Raw genomic sequence first — 20,178 nt, forward strand, 5'->3', positions numbered from 1 at the left:
GTTGAGACCCGAATTTTGAGCGAGGAGAGTGAGCAGCGGGAAAGTAAGCTGGAGGGCGCAGAGGGACGACTAGCTGTGCTCGGGGTTGCGGTAACAGCAGGGTGGGAGAGTTGGGAATAATTTTAAGACGTTACTGTGACAAAATCTGGAGAACACGGCTGGGCGCGGCGGCTCACGCCTGTAATCCCAGCACTCTGGGAGGCCGAGGCGAGTGAATCACGAGGTCAGGAGTTCAAGACCAGCCTGGCCAAGATGGTGAAACGGGGTCTCTACTGAAAATACAAAAAATTAGCGGGGTGCGGTGGCAGGCGCCTGTAATCCTACTAGTCGGGAGGCTGAGGCACGAGAATCGCTTCTCGCTTGAACCCGGGCGGCAGAGGTTGCAGCAAGCGGAGATCACGCCAGTGCACTCCAGCCTGAGCGATGGAGTGAGACTTCGTCCCAAAAACAAAAACACAGCGCGAAAGAAAGGAACAGCCAGCTGGTAAGAACTCTGAATTTACCTTAACAGTAGAAACAAACGCAACAGCACCTCCACTTTCAAAGCACTCAGCAGGTAAGGATTAGTACGTCCATCGTGCTTTACTATCATAAACAAATACCTATCTTTCATAGCACTGTAATATTCAGTCTCCGTGGAGACTGTCAAAAATTGCCAATGCCGACTATATTGCAAGTCGTCACGGCGGGGTATTGGGAAAAGTTTTCAATTAGCAATAATCGCGCCTCGGATAAACCTCATTGGCTACGATACTGCCACTGCGCAAAGCTATCGAGTTACGCCCCCTCGTCATCACTCCCAATAAGCCAGCTTCCTATTTCGCAAAGGTGAGTTTAGGGCCTATGGAAAAATCTTCACTTATTGCTTGCTTGAAAATTATGCCATCTTAGGAAGATGTTTCTGAGCTACGTAGGTGGTTTCTGCCTATTGTTGCTGATTTCACTTAACTAGGTTTCTGTGGATATGGAGAAAAGCATTATGGGAGGAACATGCTAATAGACTTTAATTCAGAGACTGCTAGGGGCTGTTGAGAGAAAAGGGATCTAAGTCAGGGTTCCGTTCACTTGGCTCCAGATTCGGTGTAACTGACTTCTCCAAAGACGATTATTATTATTATGAGACTTTTTAAAAAATTGTGCCAAAGTATACATAAAATTTACCATTTTAACCTTTAAGTGTAAATTCACTGGCACAGAATATATTCACATTGTTGTGCAACCATCACCACTACTTATATCCAGAACTTTATCTTCCATGCCCAAGGGTGGAAACTGAGACTCTGTACCCATTAAACCTTTACTTCCTGTTCCCTTCTCCTCCAGCCCGTGGCAACCTCTTTTCTACTTTCTATCTCTATTAGTTTGTGAGTACTTTATATATATAAATGGAATCATACAATATTTGCCCTTTGGGGTCAGACTTATTTCATTCAGAATAATGTTTTTAAGGTTCATCCATGTTGTAGTATATATCAGGAATTCATTAATTTTATGGCTGAATCATATTTCATTGTATGAGATGTTTATCCTTTTTTATTTTGAGATGGAGTTCTTGCTCTTGTTGCCCAGGCTGGAGTGCAGTGGCATGATCTCGGCTCACCGCAACCTCTGCCTCCCGGATTCAAGCGATTCTCCTGCCTCAGTCTCCCAAGTAGCTGGGATTACAGGTGCCCGCCACCACTCTGTATTTTTAGTGGAGACGGGATTTCACCATGTTGGCCAGGCTGGTCTCAAACTCCTGACCTCAGGTGATCTGCCCGCCTCGGCCTCCCAAAGTGCTGGAATTACAGGTGTGAGCCACCGCACCCACCCCATTTATTCTTTTTTTTTTTTTTTTTTTTTTTTTTGAGACGAAGTTTTGCTTTTGTTGCCCAGGCTGGAGCGCAATGGTGAGATCAACCTCTGCCTCCTGGGTTCAAGCGATTCTCCTGCCTCAGCCTCCCGAGGAGCTGGGATTACAGGTGCCTGACACCACGCCCAGCTAATTTTTGTATTTTTAGTAGAGACAGGGTTTCACCATGTTGGCCAGGCTGGTCTCAAGCTCCCGACCTCAAGTGATCCGCCTGCCTCAGCCTCCCAAAGTGCTGAGCCACTGCGCCTGTCCTATCTATTTATTCTTAGATGGACATTGCTGGTTTCCACCTTTTATCTATGGGAATAATGCTGCTATTGGTGTGCAAATATCAGCTTAAGTTCCTATTTTCCTTTTTTTTTTTTTTTTTGAGACTGAGTTTCACTCTTGTTACCCAGTCTGGACTGCAATGGTGCAATCTCAGCTCACCGCAACCTCTGCCTCCTGGGTTCAAGAGATTCTCCTGCCTCAGCCTCCCGAGTAGCTGGGATTACAGGCATGCGCCACCATGCTCGGCTAATTGTTTATATATAAATTTTTTTTTTCTTTTTTAAAGTAGAGACGGGGTTTCTCCATGTTGGTCAGGCTGGTCTCGAACTCCTGACCTCAGGTGATCTGCCTGCCTCGGACTCCCAAAGTGCTAGGATTACAGGTGTGAGCCACCACACCCGGCCCCTGTTTTCTATTCTTTGGTGCATATACCTAGAAGTAAAATTGCTGGATCATATGTTAATTCAAAAGGGTTTTCTTTGAACACTGTAATTCAAAAAGAGGCTGAAAGAATAAGGATTTATTTCCACAGAAATATTCACAGTATCTAAAATTTGAAGCAACTTTCACCCTCACTGCCTTTTTTCCTTCAGGATGTAGAAAGCTGTTAGAAACCTACATCCGGGCGGGGCGTGGTGGCTCACGCCTGTAATCCCAGCACTTTGGGAGGCTGAGGCGGGCGGATCACAAGGTCAGGAGATCGAGACTATCCTGGCAAACATAGTGAAACCCCGTCTCTACTAAAAAATACAAAAAAATTAGTTGGGCATGGTTGCGGGCACCTGTGGTCCCAGCTTCTCGGGAGGCTGAGGCAGGAGAATGGCGTGAACCCTGGAGGCAGCAGAGCTTGCAGTGAGCGGAGATCGCACCACTGCACTCCAGCCTGGGCAACAGAGCAAGACTCCATCTCAAAAAAAAAAAAAAAAAAAAAAAGAAACCTACATCTGGTCTACGTGTGGTGGCTCATGCCTGTAATCCCAACACTTTGGGAGGCCAAGGTGGGTGGATCACCTGAGGTCAGGAGTTCAAGACCAGCCTGGCAACATGGCGACACCCCTGTAAATACAAAATACAAAATTAACCCAGCTACTAGGGGGGCTGAGGCAGGAGGATCGCTTGAACCTGGGAGGCAGAGGTTGCAGTGAGCTGAGATCATGCCACTGCACTCCAGTCTGGGCAATAGAGAGCGAGACTCCATCTCAAAAAAAAAAGAAACCTACATCTAAACTTGTTTCCTCACTGAATTATATGCTCTGAAATACATTTATTTGGGTTTTTTTACTCGTTAAGATGCAAATAGTAGTCCCCAAGAAAGTAACATTTCCTCCAACATTTTATTATAAAAAATTTTAAACACAAAATGTTCAAAGAATTCCTCAGTGAACATTCATGTACTCATCATCTATATACATTTTAAAAGGCCTGTTTGATGCTGATGTGTTGTGTGGTTATTTCTTTCTTTTTTTTTTTTTTTTTGAGACATGTTCTCAGTCGCCTAGGTTGGAACACACGGGCACAATCACGGCTCAGTGCAGCCTAAACATCCTGGGCTCAAGCGATCTTCCCACCACAGCCTCCCAGGTAGCTGGGACTACAGGCACACACCACCATGCCCAGCTAATTTTTCTGTATTTTTTGTAGATGTGGGATTTCACCATGTTGTCCATGCTGGTCTCCAACTCCTGGGCTCAAGTGATCCGCCTACCTCAGCCTCCCCAAAGGGTGGGATTACAGGCGTGAGCCACTGCAGCCGACTACTTATTCAAGTCACAGCCTGGATACTGATTTTCCCAACACCTGCTAGGGTAGGGAAAATCAGTAGGAAAAAAAAAAAAGAAAAGAATTTAGATTATTTTACTTTGATCATCCAGTCAAGGATACAGTCATTAATTCTGGGTGAGGTGGAGTTGTGAGAAAAAGACTAGGCCAGGCGCGGTGGCTCACGCCTGTAATCCCAGCACTTTGGGAGGCCAAGGCGGGTGGATCACAAGGTCAGGAGTTCAAGACCAGCCTGGCCAAGATGGTGAAATCTCATCTCTACTAAACATACAAAAAAAATTAGCTGGGCATGGTGGTGGGCGCCTGTAATCCCAGCTACTCGGGAGGCTGACGTAGGAGAATCGCTTGAACCCAGAAGACAGAGGTTTCAGTGAGCTGAGATTGCGCCACTGCACTCCAGCCTGGGTGACAGACTGGAGTCTCCATCTCAAAAAAAAAAAAAGAGAAAAAGACTAAAGCCCTAATCCTAATCCCATGAGGGTATCAAAGGAACTTCCCAGCCCTTGAGAATTCTAGAATGCATGGCCCATTACCCTCTCTCAGTAGCTATGAAGTTAAATTGTGTGTTTCACCAGCTGACTTGGATGACAAAAAAAAAAAAGAAAGAAAGAAATAGAAACAAATAAAAAAAAGCATACACAAAATTAGAAAGAAAGAAGGAAGGAAGGGAGGGAGAGAGGGAGGGAGGGAGGGAAGAAAGGAAGGAAGAAAGGAAGGAAGGAAGGAAGGAAGGAAAGAAAAGAAAAGAAAAGAAAGAAAACAAAACAAAACAGACTTGGATGACTTCACCTTCCAGGGATGATTTTCCAGCGCTATGAGAAAAATTGAAAACTCAGCTAACTTTTCCTCAGAGCATGAGATTTTTGGGGGCCTAGAAGCACAATAGAATTCCCGACCAGTCTCTATTAGTGATGGTCATTCCACTTGGAGAACTGAAAAAATGATATAGGTTTGAACTTTTTCATAGTAAAATTGGTGGGTGGGGAAGGAGAATGTCACTGTTTTCACATTTTTTAAAGTTATGATCAAATACCCAGAAAATGTGTGCAGAAAATGTGCTGGATTTTAATTTTTAAATTTTGGGGGGATTATAATTTTTTTGACAACGAAAATTTCAGTCTAGCTTCTGGTTCTTTCTTTCAGCAGATGTGGTCAGGTTAACTAATGCAGAAAGGGCCGTCAGTGGCTGGAGTGCAGTCACAGGATCATGGCTCACTGCAGCCTTGAAAAAAAAAAGGGGGTGGCCAGGCACGGTGACTCATACCTGTAATCCCAGCTACTAGGGAGGCTGAGGAAGGAGAATCGCTTGAACCTGGGAGGCGGAGGTTGCAGTGAGCCAAGATGGCGCCATTGCACTCCAGCCTGGGCAACAAGAGTGAAACTCCGTCTCAAAAAAAAAAAAAAAAAAAAGAAGGGGGCTGTCAGATGAGTTTCCCCGCCTAGTAGATCCTACAACTACTGACTTTCGCTGTTGCTGGAGCTACTACTCCCTTTCCACTAAGGAAAAAAATAATCGGCCAGGCGCAGTAGCTCACTCCCGTAATCACAACACTTTGGAAAGCCTAGAGCCCAGGAGTTTGAGACCAGCCTGGGCAACATGGTGAAAAACCCCGTCTCTACAAAAAAAAAATACAAAAATTAGCTGGGCATGGTGGCCCACCTGTAGTCCCAGCTGCTCAGGAGGCTGAGGTGGGAGGATGGTTTGAATCCAAGAGGTTGAGGCTGTAGTGAACAGTGATTGTGCCACTGCACTCCCGCCTAGGTGACAGAGTGAGACCATGTCCCCAGAATAAAAAAATAAGCTTTTAAATAATTAAAGTGGCTGGGTCCAGTGGCTCATGCCCGGCCCTATTATTATTATTATTATTATTATTATTTGAGATGGAGTATTGTTCTGTCACCAGGCTGGAAAGCAGTGGTGCAATCTCAGCTCACTGCAACCTCCGCCTCCCGGGTTCCAGTGATTCTCCTGCCTCAGCTTCCCGAGTAGCTGGAATTATAGGCGCCCGCCATCACGCCTGGCTAATTTTTTGTATTTTTAGTAGAGACAGGGTTTCACCATGTTGGGCAGGCTGGTCTCGAACTCCTGACCTCAGGTGATCCACCCGCGTTGGCCTCCCAAAGTGTTGGGATTACAGGTGTGAGCCACCGTGCCCGGCCTGTAATTTATCTTTTAATGAATATAGTGACTCACAAGAGAAATGGAAGGCCATGTGCTCTATTCTGTTTTGTTTTCAAAGCATCTTTCTGGAGAGCTGCATGTTGTCACAGAGTCAGGGGCTTCATGAAATGATGCTGGCAAGTCAAAATAAGCAGGCCCGGCATGCTGGCTCGCACCTGTAATCCCAGCGCTTTGGGACGCCAAGGCGAGAGCTTTCCTTGCGTTCAGGAGTTTGAGACCAGCCTGAGCAACATAGTGAGACCGCGTCTCAACAAAAATAAAAACTAACAAAATTTAGCTGGGCGGGGTGGTGGATGGCTGTGATCTCAGCTACTTGAGAGGCTGAGGTCGGAGGATCCCTTGGGCCTGGGAAGTAGAAACTGCAGTGAGCTGTGATGTCACAACTGCACTCCAGCCTGGGTGACAGAACGAGATCCTGTCTCAAAAAAAAAAAAAAAAAAAAAAAGCAGAAATGAGCAAACATGGCTTCTTACATTTGTCTCACATCCCAAACTACTAAACGGTCATTTTACCGATATTACCTCCAAAGATACAATGATAGAACCAAAAACCTAGAAACTCTTTCTCAAGCTTCCATGTTACTTCTCTGCACTTCAGTTCATCTTTACTTATTATTATTATTTTTTAAAGAGATGGGATCTCACTTTGTCATCCAGGCTGAAGTGCAGTGGCACAATTATGGCTCACTGCAGCCTCGATCTCCTGGGCTCCAAGTGATCCTCCCACCTAAGCCTCCTGAGTAGCTGGGACTACAGGCACATACCACCACACCCGGCTAATTTTGTTTATTTTTTGTAGTGATTGGGTCTCACTATGTTGCCCAGGCTGGTCTCAAACTTTTGAGCTCAAGTGATCCTCCTGCCTTGGCCTTCCAAAGTGTTGGGATTACAGGTGGGAACCGCTGCGCTCAGCCCAATTCATTTTACAATGGGGGAAGGGAGTCCTTAGGTGGTCTTCAAGGTCCCTGCTAGCTGCCCACCTTTATGTCCACAGACACTTATAAATGTATTGATTTAGGTGATGCTGTAGAACAGCAGTTCTGGTTGTCTACACATTAGGAATAATTAGGAAATTTAGGCCGGGCGCGGTGGCTCAAGCCTGTAATCCCAGCACTTTGGGAGGCCGAGACGGGCGGATCACGAGGTCAGGAGATCGAGACCATCCTGGCTAACACGGTGAAACCCCGTCTCTACTAAAAATACAAAAAACTAGCCGGGCGAGGTGGCGGGCGCCTGTAGTCCCAGCTACTCCGGAGGCTGAGGCAGGAGAATGGCATAAACCCGGGAGGCGGAGCTTGCAGTGAGCTGAGATCCGGCCACTGCACTCCAGCCCGGGCTACAGAGCAAGACTCCGTCTCAAAAAAAAAAAAAAAAAAAAGGAATAATTAGGAAATTCGTAGATCACAATCACTGGGAGTGAGACACAGGCATTGTGTTGATTAACTTAACAAAAAAACAAGATGATAAATAGAATTGGAGAAGCCAAGCAGGTTAAGTACATTAGTCCAAGTATAATATATTTGACTTCATATTAACTGTAAAAACAATACTTTTGACCAGGCGCGGTGGCTCACGCCTGTAATCTCAGCACTTTGGGAAGCTAGAGCGGACAGATCATGAGGTCAGGAGATCAAGACCATCCTGGCTAACACGGTGAAACCTTGTCTCTACTAAAAATAAAAAAATTAGCAAGGCGTAGTGGCACGTGCCTATAATCCCTGCTACTCAGGAGACTGAGGCAGGAGAATCGCCTGAACCCGGGAGGTGGAGATTGCAGTGAGCCGAGATGGCACCATTGCACTCCAGCCTGGGTGACAGAGGGAGACTCTGTCTCAAAAACAAAAAAACCAAAAAAACAAACTATCACTATTTTAGATATGTATAAATGCATTTCTTCGCAAGTTCAAGGTAAGAACTTGATTCTGTCGCTGTGAATGAAAAGGATCACAAACTCTGATGTTTAGAATTAGTCAAATCTAGGCCAGGCGCAGTGGCTCAGGCCTGTCATCCCAGCACTTTGGGAGGCTGAGGCTGGCTGATCACCTGAGGTTGGGAGTTCTAGACCAGCCTGGCCAACATTGTGAAACTCTGTCTCGGCTAAAAATACAAAAACTTTTTAAAAAGTCAAATCTAGATTCATGATTAATGATGTGCTTATTTCACATTGCATGTTTGTATCAAAACATCCCATGTAGGTAAAGCATAGATAGGCACAGGGAAAAGAAAAGAAGACAAAAAATAAGAGAAAAGATGGCCAGGCGCGGTGGCTCACGCCTATAATCCCAGCACTTTGGGAGGTCAAGGCGTGCGGATCACCTGAGGTTAGGAGTTCAAGACTAGCCTGGCCAACATGGCGAAACCCCCGTCTGTACTAAAAATACAAAAATAGGCCGGGCGCATGGCTCACACCTGTAATCCTACCACTTTGGGAGCCCGAGGTGGGCAGATCACGAGGTCAGGAGATTGAGACCATCCTGGCTAACATGGTGAAACCCCGTCTCCACTAAAAATACAAAAAGAAATTAGCCGGGCGTGGTGGCGGGCGCCTGTAGTCCCAGCTACTGGGGAGGCTGAGGCAGGAGAATGGCATGAACCCGGGAGGCAGAGCTTGCAATGAGCCGGGATCTCACCACTGCACTCCAGCCTGGGCGACAGAGCGAGACTCCGACTCAAAACATAAATAAATAAATAAATAAATAAATAAATAAATAAATAAATCATAATAATAATAATCCCAGCTACTCTGGAGGCTGAGGCAGGAGAATCGGTTGAACCTGGGAGAGGGAGGTTGCAGTGAGCCGAGATCGTGCCATTGCACTCCAGCCTGGAGTTTTTTCAAAAGAAAACCTCCGTCTTAAAAGAAAAGAAAAAAGAAAACACACACAAAAAACTTATGTACACCATAAATATATACACCTACTAAGTGCCCACAAAAATTGAAAACAAACAATCCATGATTAAAAGCTTTTATATTAACAGAGGACCTCTGACCAGAAAGAGCCGACAGGGGGCGATCCTGGATGATCTGGGGCCGTCAATTGCGAGATGTGGAAGATTATGGGACTTGTAGTTTTTCTCTGATAATTTAATCTTTCTGGACTACATGTCCCAAAATGCAAATGTAATCAGACAGCCCCACTGTGGGGTATGAAGTGTCCGCAGAGCTGTGAGAGGTAAGTGTGTTCTGTGCGTGCTGCGGGTTTCTAGAAGTTGTGGATTTCTTGTGAGGGATTCTATTTCTCCTCTTTGCCCTTGGTGGGACCTGGAAGAGAGCAGTTGTTCCGCTGATGCACGTTTTCAGCTGGTGTTTCCCTGGCCCTTTGGTCTCGGGAAACCGGAATGTGTGTTTGTTTAGCTGTTCACGTGTTGCTGTGGAATGTCAAGGAGAAAGCGGGGTCCTGATCTCAGATCTGGAAAGCCAAGCATAAAATAATGTTTACATACGGGTTGCATGTCACTAGAGGATTTATGCATTATATCAAATAATATGTCAAAGGGTTTTTTTTTGAGACGGAGTCTCGCTTCTTCGCCCAGGCTGGAGTGCAATGGCGCGACCTTGGCTCACTGCAACCTCCCACTCCCGGGTTCAAGCAATTCTGTCTCAGCCTCCCCAGTAGCTGGGATTACGGGCACGTGCCACCACTCCCGGCTAAATTTTTTTGTAGGTTTAGTAGAGACGGGGTTTCACCATGTTGGCCAGGCATGTCTGGAACTCCTGATCTCAAGTGATCTGCCTACCTCAGCCTCCCAAAGTGCTGGGATTTCAGACGTGAGCCACAGCACCCGGCCCTATATTGTTACAGCTAGAAAAGCTGACAGGCAGGGGTCTTGTCTCTCTGATGTATCCAAGTAGCAGAGCTTGCAGTGGAAGGTAAACTAAAATAAGGGGGAAATGAAAAAATAAAAGGAGTGTGTATGTGTGCTTAATTACATGAACAAAATCAAACAAAACCTGACTTATTAGGGCCAGGCTTGGAGGCTCACACCTGTAATCCCAGCACGTTGGGAGGCCGAGGCGGGCAGATCACTAGAGCTCAGGAGTTCGAGAGCAGCCTGGCCAACATGGTGAAACCCCGTCTCTACTAAAAATATAAAAATTAGCTGGGCATGGTGGCGCTCACCTATAGTCCCAGCTATTCTGGAGTCTGAGGCAGGAGAATCACTTGAATCCGGGAGGCGGAGGTCACAGTGAGCCAAGATCATGCCACTGCACTCCAGCCTGGGTGACAGAGTGAGATGCTAGCTCAAAAAAGAATGAATGGGGCCGGGTGCGGTGGCTCACGGGTGTAATCCCAACACTTTGGGAGGCCGAGGCAGGCAGATCACCTGAGGCAGGCAGATCACCTGAGGTCAGGAGTTTGAGACCAGCCTGGCCAACATGGTGAAACTCTGTCTCTAGTAAAATACAAAAAAATTAGCTGGGTGTGGTGGCACACACCTGTAATCCCGCTATTTGGGAGGCTGAGGCAGGAGAATCACTTGAACCTAGGAGGCGGAGGTTGCAGTGAGATGAGATTGCGCCACTGTACTCTAGCCTGGGCAACGGAGGGAGGCTCTGTCTCAAAAAACAAAACAAATAAAGAAACAAAAAATGAGAAAAAAACACCCCACTTTCTCACATGAGGTTTCTTTTTCTCTAGAATGAAGATGATCTTTGGGTTGACTTTCAGGTCAGCAAAAGGCCATTGGATCGCAAACCCCAGCTGGCAGTGCTCGAAAGCTTCCATTGGGTTATTTGTGCCAGCAAGTCCTCCTTTGGACCCTGAGAAGGTCAAAGAGTTACAGCGCTTCATCACACTTTCCAAGAGACTCCTCGTAATGACTGGGGCAGGAATCTCCACCGAGTCGGGGATACCAGACTACAGGTCAGAAAAGGTGGGGCTTTATGCTCGCACTGACCGCAGGCCCATTCAGCATGGTGATTTTGTCCGGAGTGCCCCAATCCGCCAGCGGTACTGGGCGAGAAACTTTGTGGGCTGGCCTCAATTCTCCTCCCACCAGCCGAACCCTGCACACTGGGCTTTGAGTACCTGGGAGAAACTCGGAAAGCTGTACTGGTTGGTGACCCAAAATGTGGACGCCTTGCACACCAAGGCAGGGAGTCGGCGCCTGACAGAGCTCCACGGATGCATGCACAGGTGCAGGAGGTGTACATGGTTTGAACGCAAACCCATGTGTTGTTTTGGGAGAGTAGGAACCTTGATTGTCTTGATCACCGCAGTCTTAGACTTTGAGAAAAGGATTTCAGAACAAGTTGTTTACTTTGGAGTTGATTCCAGTAAATTCATTGACGGAGTGAGGACATAAAACAGAAAAGAGAGGAAAGCCAGGAAAGGGTGTGTTAATGAGTGGGTTACTGCTTTGGGCACTGGGGTTCAGTCCTGAGGAACCCTCCAACTGTCTAGGACATGTCGGAGGATTGCTCAGTGAAACTTGAGGGCTGGGGCTGGGCGCAGTGGCTCATGCCTATAATCTGAGCACTTTGGGAGAATGAGGCGGGCAGATCATGTGAGCTCAGGAGTTCGAGACCAGCCTGGCCAACATGGTGAAACCCCATTTCTACTAAAAATACAAAAATTAGGCGGTCGTGGTGGCACATGCCTGTAATCCCAGCTACTTGGGAGGCTGAGGCAGGAAAATCTCTTGGGAGGCAGAGGTTGCTGCAGTAAGCCAAGATTGCACCACTGCAATCCAGCCTGGGCAACACAGCAAGACTCCATCTCAAAAAAAAAGAAAACAAAAGTTGAGGATGGTGCACAATGGCTTATGCCTGTAATCCTAGCACTTTGGAAGGCTGAGACAGGAAGACTGCTTGAGGCCAACAGTTCAGGACCAACCTGGCCAACACAGTGAGACTCTGTCTCTATATAAATAAAGTAAATTTTATATATATATACACACACACACACACACACATATATATACACATGTTTTTTTTTTTAAAGGAAGTTGAGGCCTGTTGTGGTGGCTCACGCCTGTAATCCCAGCACTTTGGGAGGTCAGGAGTTCAAGATCAACCTGGTCAACATGGTGAAACCCCGTCTCTACTAAAAATACAGAAATTTGTTAGACGTGGTGGCACGCACCTGTAATTCCAGCTACTCAGGAGGCTGAGGCAGGAGAACTGCTTGAACCTGGGAGGTGGAGGTTCCAGTGAGCTGAGATCATGAGCTGAGATCATGCCACTACATGCCAGCCTAGGCGACAGAGCAAAACTCCGTCTCAAAAAAAAAAAAAAAAAAAGTTAGGCAAGCTAGGGTGATTTTTTTTTCTTTTTTCTTTTCTTTTCTTTTGTATTTGTGTGTGCACGTGTATGTGTGTGTGACAGGCTCTCACTCTGTCACACAGACTGGAGTGCAGTGGTGTGATTATAGCTCACTATAGCCTCAATCTCCTGGGCTCAAGTGATCCTTTCACCCCAGCCTCCTAAGTAGCTGGGACTACAGACAAACGCCACCATGCCCAGCTAATTTTTAATTTAATTTTTATTTTTTTGGAGAGATGAAGTCTTACTATGTTGCCCAGGCTGGTCTCAAACTCCTGGGCTCACATGATCCTCCTGCCTTGGCATCTCAAAGTGCTGGGATTACAAGTGTGAGCCACTGTGCTTGGCCCTGAAGCTAGGGTATTTATTCACCATCTTTCATCCCTCATGGGTCCAGGATCACTCTAGGGAAATTAATTCCCTAACATTTTGACTCTGCTCCTCCCAAGGAGGCTTCCATGGGCAGAGAACATCTGAAGCAAGAGAGACACAGGAAACTGCTTATAAGAAAACTGTGTGCACCAGGGTGCTGTGGTTCATATCTGTCATCCCAGCAACTCAAGAGGCCGAGGCAGGAGGATTGCTTGAGGTTAGGAGATCAAGACCAGCCTGGGTAACACAGCCAGACTCCATCTCTACAAAAAAAATTTTAAGAAAGGAAATTGGCCAGGTGCGGTGGCTCACGCCTGCAATCTCAGCACTTTGTGAGGCTGAGTCGGACAGATCACCTGAGGTCAGGTGTTCGAGACCAGCCTGACCTACATGGAGAAACCCCGTCTCTACTAAAAATACAAAATTAGCCAGACGTGGTGGTGCATGCCTGTAATCCCAGCTACTCGGGAGGCTGAGGCAGGAGAATTGCTTGAACCCAGTAGGTGGAGGTGGTGGTGAGCCGAGATTGTGCCATTGCACTCCAGCCTGCAGCCTGGGCAACAAGAGTGAAACTCCATCAAAAAAAAAAAAAAAAAAAAAAAACAGAGAGAAAGGAAACTGGGATGGGTGCAGTGGCTCATGCCTGTAATCTCAGCACTTTGGGAGGCAGAGAGGCAGGCAAATCACTTGAGGTCAGGAGTTTGAGACCATCCTGGCTGACACGGTGAAACCCCATCTCTACTAAAAATACAAATAATTTGCTTACCTCTATCTTAGCCTGTTTTTTGTTGTTGTTGGTTTTTTGTTTTGTTTTGTTTTGTTTTGTTTTTGAGATGCAGTCTCACTCTGTCACCCAGGCTGGAGTGTGCAGCAGCCCGATCTTGGCTCACTGTAACCTCTGCCTCCTGGGTTCAAGTAATTCTCCTGTCTCAGCCTCCCGAGTAGCTGGGATTACAGGTGTGCCACTACACCCGGCTAATTTTTTTTGTATTTTTGTAAAGACGGGGTTTCACCATGTTGGCCAGGCGGGTCTCAAACTCCTGATCTCAAGTGATCCACCCACCTGACCTCCCAAAGTGCTGGGATTATGGGTGTGAGCCACCGCGCCTGGCCTGGCCTTTTTTTCTTATTTAGACAGGGTCTGGCTCTGACACCCAGGCTAGAGTGCAATGGTGCTATTATAGCTCCCTGTAACCTAGAACTCCTAGGTAATTAGAACTCCAGCTAATTAAAAAAATATTTTTTGGCCAGGCATGGTGGTTCACATCCGTAGTCTCAGCACTTTGGAAGGCTGAGGTGGGTAGATCACAAAAATTAGCTGGGCCTGGTGGCAGGCGCCTGTAATCCCACCTGCTCAGGAGGCTGAGGCAGGAGAATCGCTTTAGCTCAGAAGGTGGAGGTTGCAGTGAGCCGAGATCGCACCATTGCACTCCAGCCTGAGCGACAGAGCAAGACCCCATCCCAAAAAACAAAAAGACAAGGAAAAAAAATTTTTTTTTTGTAGAGACAGGGTCTTGCTGTCTACCCAGACTGGTCTGGAACTCCTTGGCTCAAGTGATTCTCTCTCTTTACTCTCCCAAAGTACTGGGATTATAAGGTGTGAGCCACCATACCTGGCCACAGGGGGCCTTTTAAGAGAAGAAAATCAACATAATCTGATGGCTGACTAGAACTAAAAGGAGAAAAATGAGGCTGGATGTGGTGGCTCACACCTGTAGTCCCAGCACTTTGGAAGGCTAAGGCAGGAGGATTGCTTGAGCCTAGGTGTTCGAGGCTGCAGTGAGCTATAATCATGCCACTGCACTCCAGGTAAGAGCTACCACGCCTGGCCAAGACCCTGCCCCTTAAAAAAATAAAAAAATAGGCCGAGCGTCATGGCTCATGCCTGTAATCCCAGCACTTTGGGAGGCCGAGGCGGGTGGATCACCTGAGGTCAGAAGTTTGAGACCAGCCTCAACATGGAGAAACCCTATCTCTACTAAAAATATAAAATTAGCCGGACGTGGTGGCACATGCTTGTAATCCCAGCTACTTGGGAGGCTGAGGCAGGAGAATTGCCTGAACCTGGGAGGCGGAGGTTGTGGTGAGCCAAGATCGTGCCATTGCACTCTGGCCTGGGCAACAAGAGCGAAACTCTGTTTCAAAAAAATAAATAAATAAATAAATAAATACAATAAATAATAAAAATAAAAATAAAAAAATAAAAACAGACACAAAATGCTCCCCCACACTGGCTCAAGCTCTGGTGATTACAGAGGTGAAAAGGAGGGCCAGGTGTGGTGGTTCACACCTGTAATCCCAGCACTTTGGGGGGCCGAGGTGGGTGGATCACCTGAGGTCAGAAGTTTGAGACCAGCCTGACCAACATGGAGAAACCCCGTCTCTACTAAAAATACTAAAAAAATTAGTTGGGTGTTGTGGCGCATGCCTGTAATCCCAGCTACTCAGGAGGCTGAGGCAGGAGAATCACTTGAGCCCACGAGGAGGTTGCAGCAAGCCAAGATCGTGCTATTGCACTCCAGCCTGGGCAATAAGAGTGAAACTCCCTCTCAAAAAAAAAAAAAAAAAAAAAAAAAAGGTGAGAAGGGAACGAAGCAGGAGACACTGTGTCCTGGAAACCAAGAAGGAGAAGCATTTTAGAGGGGATGGTGATAGACAGTGGCAAATACAGCAGATGAGCAAGGGAAAGGATAGAGGGAAAAACGCAGGTTTGGACACTAAGGAAACCAGCAGGCAAAGCATTTGCAGTCATGTTAAGCATAAAAGTGAGCTATAGCAGAAGGTTAGGAAGGTGTATAGGAAGGAAACAGACGGGCCGGGCGCAGTGTTTCATACCTGTAATCCCAGCACTTTGGGAGGCCAAAGTGGGAGGATCACTTGAGGCCAGGAGGTTGAGGCTGCAGTGAGCTGAGATCATGCCACTGCATTAAAGCCTGGGCAACAGCCAGACCCTGTCTCCAAAAAAAATATATATATAAAATAGAAAGTATGGCGAAAATGGGGTGCGGATTGTGTGTTAGGGAAAGAAAGCAGCAATGGAAGGGCTGAAAATGGTTGGGGATGAAACATCTCTGACAGCTTTGTCCCTCCCAAGGACATACTGTTCAGTCAGCGATTTCCTTGGTTCCAGGGTCCTGTGCTTGGATTGTGGGGAACAGACTCCCCGGGGGGTGCTGCAAGAGCGCTTCCAAGTCCTGAACCCCACCTGGAGTGCTGAGGCCTATGGTCTGGCTCCTGATGGTGACGTCTTTCTCTCAGAGGAGCAAGTCCGGAGCTTTCAGGTCCCATCCTGCGTTCAATGTGGAGGCCATCTGAAACCAGATGTCGTTTTCTTCGGGGACACAGTGAACCCTGACAAGGTTGATTTTGTGCACAAGCGTGTAAAAGAAGCCGACTCCCTCTTGGTGGTGGGATCATCCTTGCAGGTATCTGACTTGGCCAGAGTGGTAACCGCCCCCTGTGCGGGATTGGGAGTCCTGGAGAGACCCCCTGTTTGGTTTAACTTTTCCTAGAGCTAGAGAACCTAGACATTCTTATGTGTGTCTTTTACCCATGCAGGTATACTCCAGTTACAGGTTTATCCTCACTGCCCGGGAGAAGAAGCTGCCAATTGCAATACTGAACATTGGGCCCACACGGTCAGATGACTTGGCGTGTCTGAAACTGAATTCTCGTTGTGGAGAGTTGCTGCCTCTGATAGACCCACGCTGACCACAGCCTGATGTTCCAGAACCTGGAACAGGGACTCTCACTTGAGTCTTGCTGCTAAAGGTAATTGCCTTCTCAGATAACAGATTCCAGTTCCCATTCGACAGAGTAGGGTGCACTGACAAAGTATAGAAGGTTCTAGGTATCTTAATGTGTGGATATTCTTAATTAAAACTCATTTTTTAAAAATAAATTTGTTCAGCTTTATATGAAATGCTTCATGAATTTGTATGTCATCCTTGCATGGGGGTCATGCCAACCTTCTCTGTATCATTCTAATTTTAGTATATGTGCTGCTGAAGAGAGCACTAACACTAATTTTTTTTTTTTTTTTTTTTTTTGAGACAGGGTCTGACTCTATCACCCAGGCTGAAGTGCAATGGCCTGACCTCAGCTCACTGCAACTTCTGCCTCCCAGGTTCAAGCCATCCTCCCACCTCTGCCTCCCAAGTAGCTAGGACTACAGGCATGCACCACCATGCCCAACTAATTTTTTGTATTTTTTGTACAGACAGGGTCTCACTTTGTCACCCAAGCTGGTCTCGAAGTCCTGAACTCAAGCCATCCACCCGCCTCAGCCACCCAAAGTGCTGAGATTATAGGCATGAGCTACCACACCCGGCCAAAACTTTTTTTTTTTTTGAGACAGAGTCTCGCTCTGTTGCCCAGGCTGGAGTGCAGTGTTACGATCTCAGCTCATTGCAACCTCCGCCTCCCGGGTTCAAGTGATTCTCCTGCCTCAGCCTCCCAAGTAACTGAGATTACAGGCATGTACCACACCACACCTGGCTAATTTTTTATAGTTTTGGTAGAGATGTGGTTTTACCATATTGGCCAAGCTGGTCTCAAACTCCTGACCTCAAGAGATCTGCCTGCCTTGGCCTCCCAAAGTGCTGGGATTACAGGCATGAACCACCATGCCCTGGCGTTTTTTTTTGTTTGTTTGTTTGTTTTGAGATGGAGTCTCATTCTGTAGCCCAGACTAGAGTGCAGTGGCATGATCTTGGCTCACTGCAACCTCTGCCTCCCGGGTTCAAGCAATTCTCCTGTCTCAGCCTCCCGAGTAGCTGGGACTACAGGCGCCCACCACCATACCCAGCTAATTTTTGTATTTTCAGTAGAGACGGGGTTTCACCATGGTGGCCAGGCTGGTTTCAACTCCTGACCTCAAGTGATCCACCTGCCTCAGCCTCCCAAAGTACTGGGATAACAGGCATGAGCCACCGAGCCCGGCCCCAAAGCTGATTTTTTTTTTTTTTTTTTTTTTGAGACGGAGTCTCGCTCTGTGGTCCAGGCTGGAGGGCAGTGGTGCGATCTTGGCTCACTGCAATCTCCGCCTCCCAGGTTCACGCCATTCTCCTGCCTCAGCCTCCCGAGTAGCTGGGACTACAGGCACCCGCCACCATGCCCGGCTCATTTTTGTATTTTTAGTAGAGACGGGGTTTCACCGTGTTAGCCAGGATGGTCTTGATCTCCTGACCTTGTGATCCGCCCGCCTCGGCCTCCCAAAGTGCTAGGATTACAAGCGTGAGCCACCACGCCCGGCAAAAGCTAATTTTTTAACGTACATTAAGCTGTAGTGTTTGAAATATTACGGTTTTCAAATTCTAGACATGTAGCTTTTTTTTTTTTTTTTTTTTTGAGACAGTCTTGCTCTGTCGCCCAGGCTGGAGTGCAGTGGCGCCATCTCGGCTCACTGCAAGCTCCACCTCCCGGGTTCCCGCCATTCTCCTGCCTCAGCCTCCCAAGTAGCTGGGACTACAGGCGCCCGCCACCACGCCCGGCTAATTTTTTGCATTTTTAGTAGAGACGGGGTTTCACCATGTTAGCCAGGATGGTCTCGATCTCCTGACCTCGTGATCCGCCCGCCTTCGGCCTCCCAGAGTGCTGGGATTACAGGCGTGAGCCACTGCGCCCGGCCCTAGACATGTAGCTCTTTAAGACACTAAATGTTCCAGAATCTGCCATTGCTTTTTCCCTTTTAAAAATAATAATTTTGAAATAATAATTTATACAACATAAAGTATACTCTTTAAAAATGTACAATTGACTTTTTTTTGGTGCGCTCACAAAGGTGTGTTTTGATCACTACTATCTAATTCTAGAACATTTTTATCATCCCAAGAAGACATTTTGGGCCCATTAACAGTCATTTCCTGTTTCCCACCACTGCAATTATCACCTGTTGGCCCCTGGTGACAACTAATCACTCTGTTTCTGCCTATTCTGAACACTTCATACATTTTTTTTTGAGACTGAGTTTCACTCTTGTTGCCCAGGCTGGAGTGCAATGACACGATATCGGCTTACTGCAACCAAGCGATTCTCCTGCCTCAGCCTCCCAAATAGCTGGGATTACAGGCATGCGCCACCACGTCTGTCTAATTTTTGTATTTTTAGTAGAGACAGGGTTTCACCATGTTGGCCAGGCTGGTCTCAAACTCCTGACCTCAAGTGATCCACCCACGTTGGCCTCCCAAAGTGCTGGGATTACAGGCGTGAGCAACCGTGCCCAGTCAGTGGATGGCCTTTTTTTTTTTTTTTGAGATGGAGTTTCACTCTTGTCCAGGCTGGAGTGCAATGGCACGATCTTGGCTCACTGTATCCTCCACCTCCTGGGCTCAAGAAATTCTTCTGCCTCAGCCTCTCGAGTAGCTGGCATTACAGGCATGTGCCACCACACGTGGCAAATTTTGTATTTTTAGTGGAGACGGGGTTTCTCCATGTTGGTCAGTCTGATCTCAAACTCCTGACCTCAAGTGATCCGCCCACCTTGGCCTCCCAAAGTGCTGGGATTAAAGGCATGAGCCACCGTGCCTGGCGTTTTTTTTTTTTTTTTTTTCTTTCTTTTGAGATAGTGTCTTGCTCTGTTGTCCAGGCTGGAGTGCAGTGACATGATCTCAGCTCACTGCAACCTCCACCTCCTGGGTTCAAGTGATTCTCTTGCTTCAGCCTCCTGAGCAGCTGGGATTACAGGCACCCGCCACCACGTCCAGCTAATTTTTTTTGTATTTTTAGTAGAGATGGGGGCTTCACCATGTTGGCCAGGCTGGTCTCGAACTCCTGACCTCAGGTGATCCACCTGCCTTGGCCTCCTAAAGTGCTGGGATTACAGGCGTGAGCCACTGTGCTGGCCTTATGCCTTTGTTTCCTTATTTGACAGGCCAGGGGTTCGAGACCAGCCAGGCCAGGATGGTGAAACCCTGTCGCTACTAAAAATTTAAAAAAAATTAGCCGGGCATGGTAGTGGGAGTCTGTAATCCCAGCTGCTCGGGAGGCTGAGGCAGGAGAATCGTTTGATCCCAGGAGGCGGAGGTTGCAGTAGCTGAGATGGCGCCATTGCACTCCAGCCTGGGTGACAGAGTAAAACTCTGTCTCCAAAAAAAAAAAAAAAGAAATACAAAACAATTGTCTGAATTATCTCGCCATAGCGGCACAAACCTGTGGTCCTAACTACTTGGGAAGTGATGTGGATCACTTGAACCCAGGTGGTCCAGGCTGCAGTGAGCCATGATTGTGCCACTGTACTCCAGCCTGGGTGACATAGATCCTGTCTCAAAATAAATAAATAAATAAATAAAATAAAAATAAAAGTTTTTTTTTTTTTTTTTTTTTTTAAATTTTAAGATGGAGTCTCGCTCTGTCACCCAGGCTGGAGTGCAGTGGCGCGATCTCAGCTCACTGCAAGCTCCGCCTCCCAGGTTCATACCCTTCTCCTGCCTCAGCCTCCCGAGTAGCTGGGACTACAGGC

The 20,178-nt window shown here is 47.2% G+C and overlaps 1 protein-coding gene and 2 non-coding genes across 8 annotated transcripts; 1 reads left to right on the plus strand and 2 right to left on the minus strand.

Annotated features, from left to right (window-relative positions):
- The first annotated feature begins 10 nt into the window (after positions 1-10).
- Positions 11-19,974, plus strand: SIRT4 (sirtuin 4). Of its 6 annotated transcripts, XR_499475.3 has the most exons (5): positions 8,922-9,255; positions 10,723-11,220; positions 15,850-16,144; positions 16,278-16,490; positions 16,776-19,974. XR_499475.3 is itself a non-coding variant. In XM_008004930.3 (4 exons), exons 2-4 carry the CDS (start codon positions 10,724-10,726, stop codon positions 16,428-16,430), a joined length of 945 nt encoding a protein of 314 aa, XP_008003121.1. In that variant the 5' UTR covers positions 11-556; position 10,723; the 3' UTR covers positions 16,431-16,641. The 6 variants fall into 6 exon arrangements, 5 of the variants coding, with proteins under 5 accessions (XP_008003121.1, XP_008003122.1, XP_037852215.1 ...); XM_008004930.3 differs by lacking the exons at positions 8,922-9,255; positions 16,776-19,974 and adding an exon at positions 11-556 and having other exon boundaries at positions 16,278-16,641; XM_008004931.3 differs by lacking the exons at positions 8,922-9,255; positions 16,776-19,974 and adding an exon at positions 11-484 and having other exon boundaries at positions 16,278-16,641.
- On the minus strand, positions 631-771 carry LOC119624129 (U4 spliceosomal RNA). The gene has a single exon (XR_005240195.1). It is a non-coding gene; the product is annotated as a U4 spliceosomal RNA (small nuclear RNA).
- On the minus strand, positions 16,630-16,736 carry LOC119623965 (U6 spliceosomal RNA). Its single transcript, XR_005240066.1, has one exon. It is a non-coding gene; the product is annotated as a U6 spliceosomal RNA (small nuclear RNA).
- Positions 19,975-20,178: the final 204 nt, after the last annotated feature.

Source organism: Chlorocebus sabaeus, chromosome 11, assembly GCF_047675955.1.
Source record: "Chlorocebus sabaeus isolate Y175 chromosome 11, mChlSab1.0.hap1, whole genome shotgun sequence".
NCBI lineage: Eukaryota > Metazoa > Chordata > Mammalia > Primates > Cercopithecidae > Chlorocebus > Chlorocebus sabaeus.

Excerpts from the sequence above, each read along its gene's own strand:
- SIRT4 (XM_008004929.3), top strand. The coding sequence starts at position 9,230 with ATGAAGTGTCCGCAGAGCTGTGAGAG. Across the intron at positions 11,221-15,849 it reads CTCCACGGATGCATGCACAG|GGTCCTGTGCTTGGATTGTG; the intron begins GTGCAGGAGGTG and ends CCTTGGTTCCAG. Across the intron at positions 16,145-16,277 it reads TGGTGGGATCATCCTTGCAG|GTATACTCCAGTTACAGGTT; the intron begins GTATCTGACTTG and ends TTACCCATGCAG.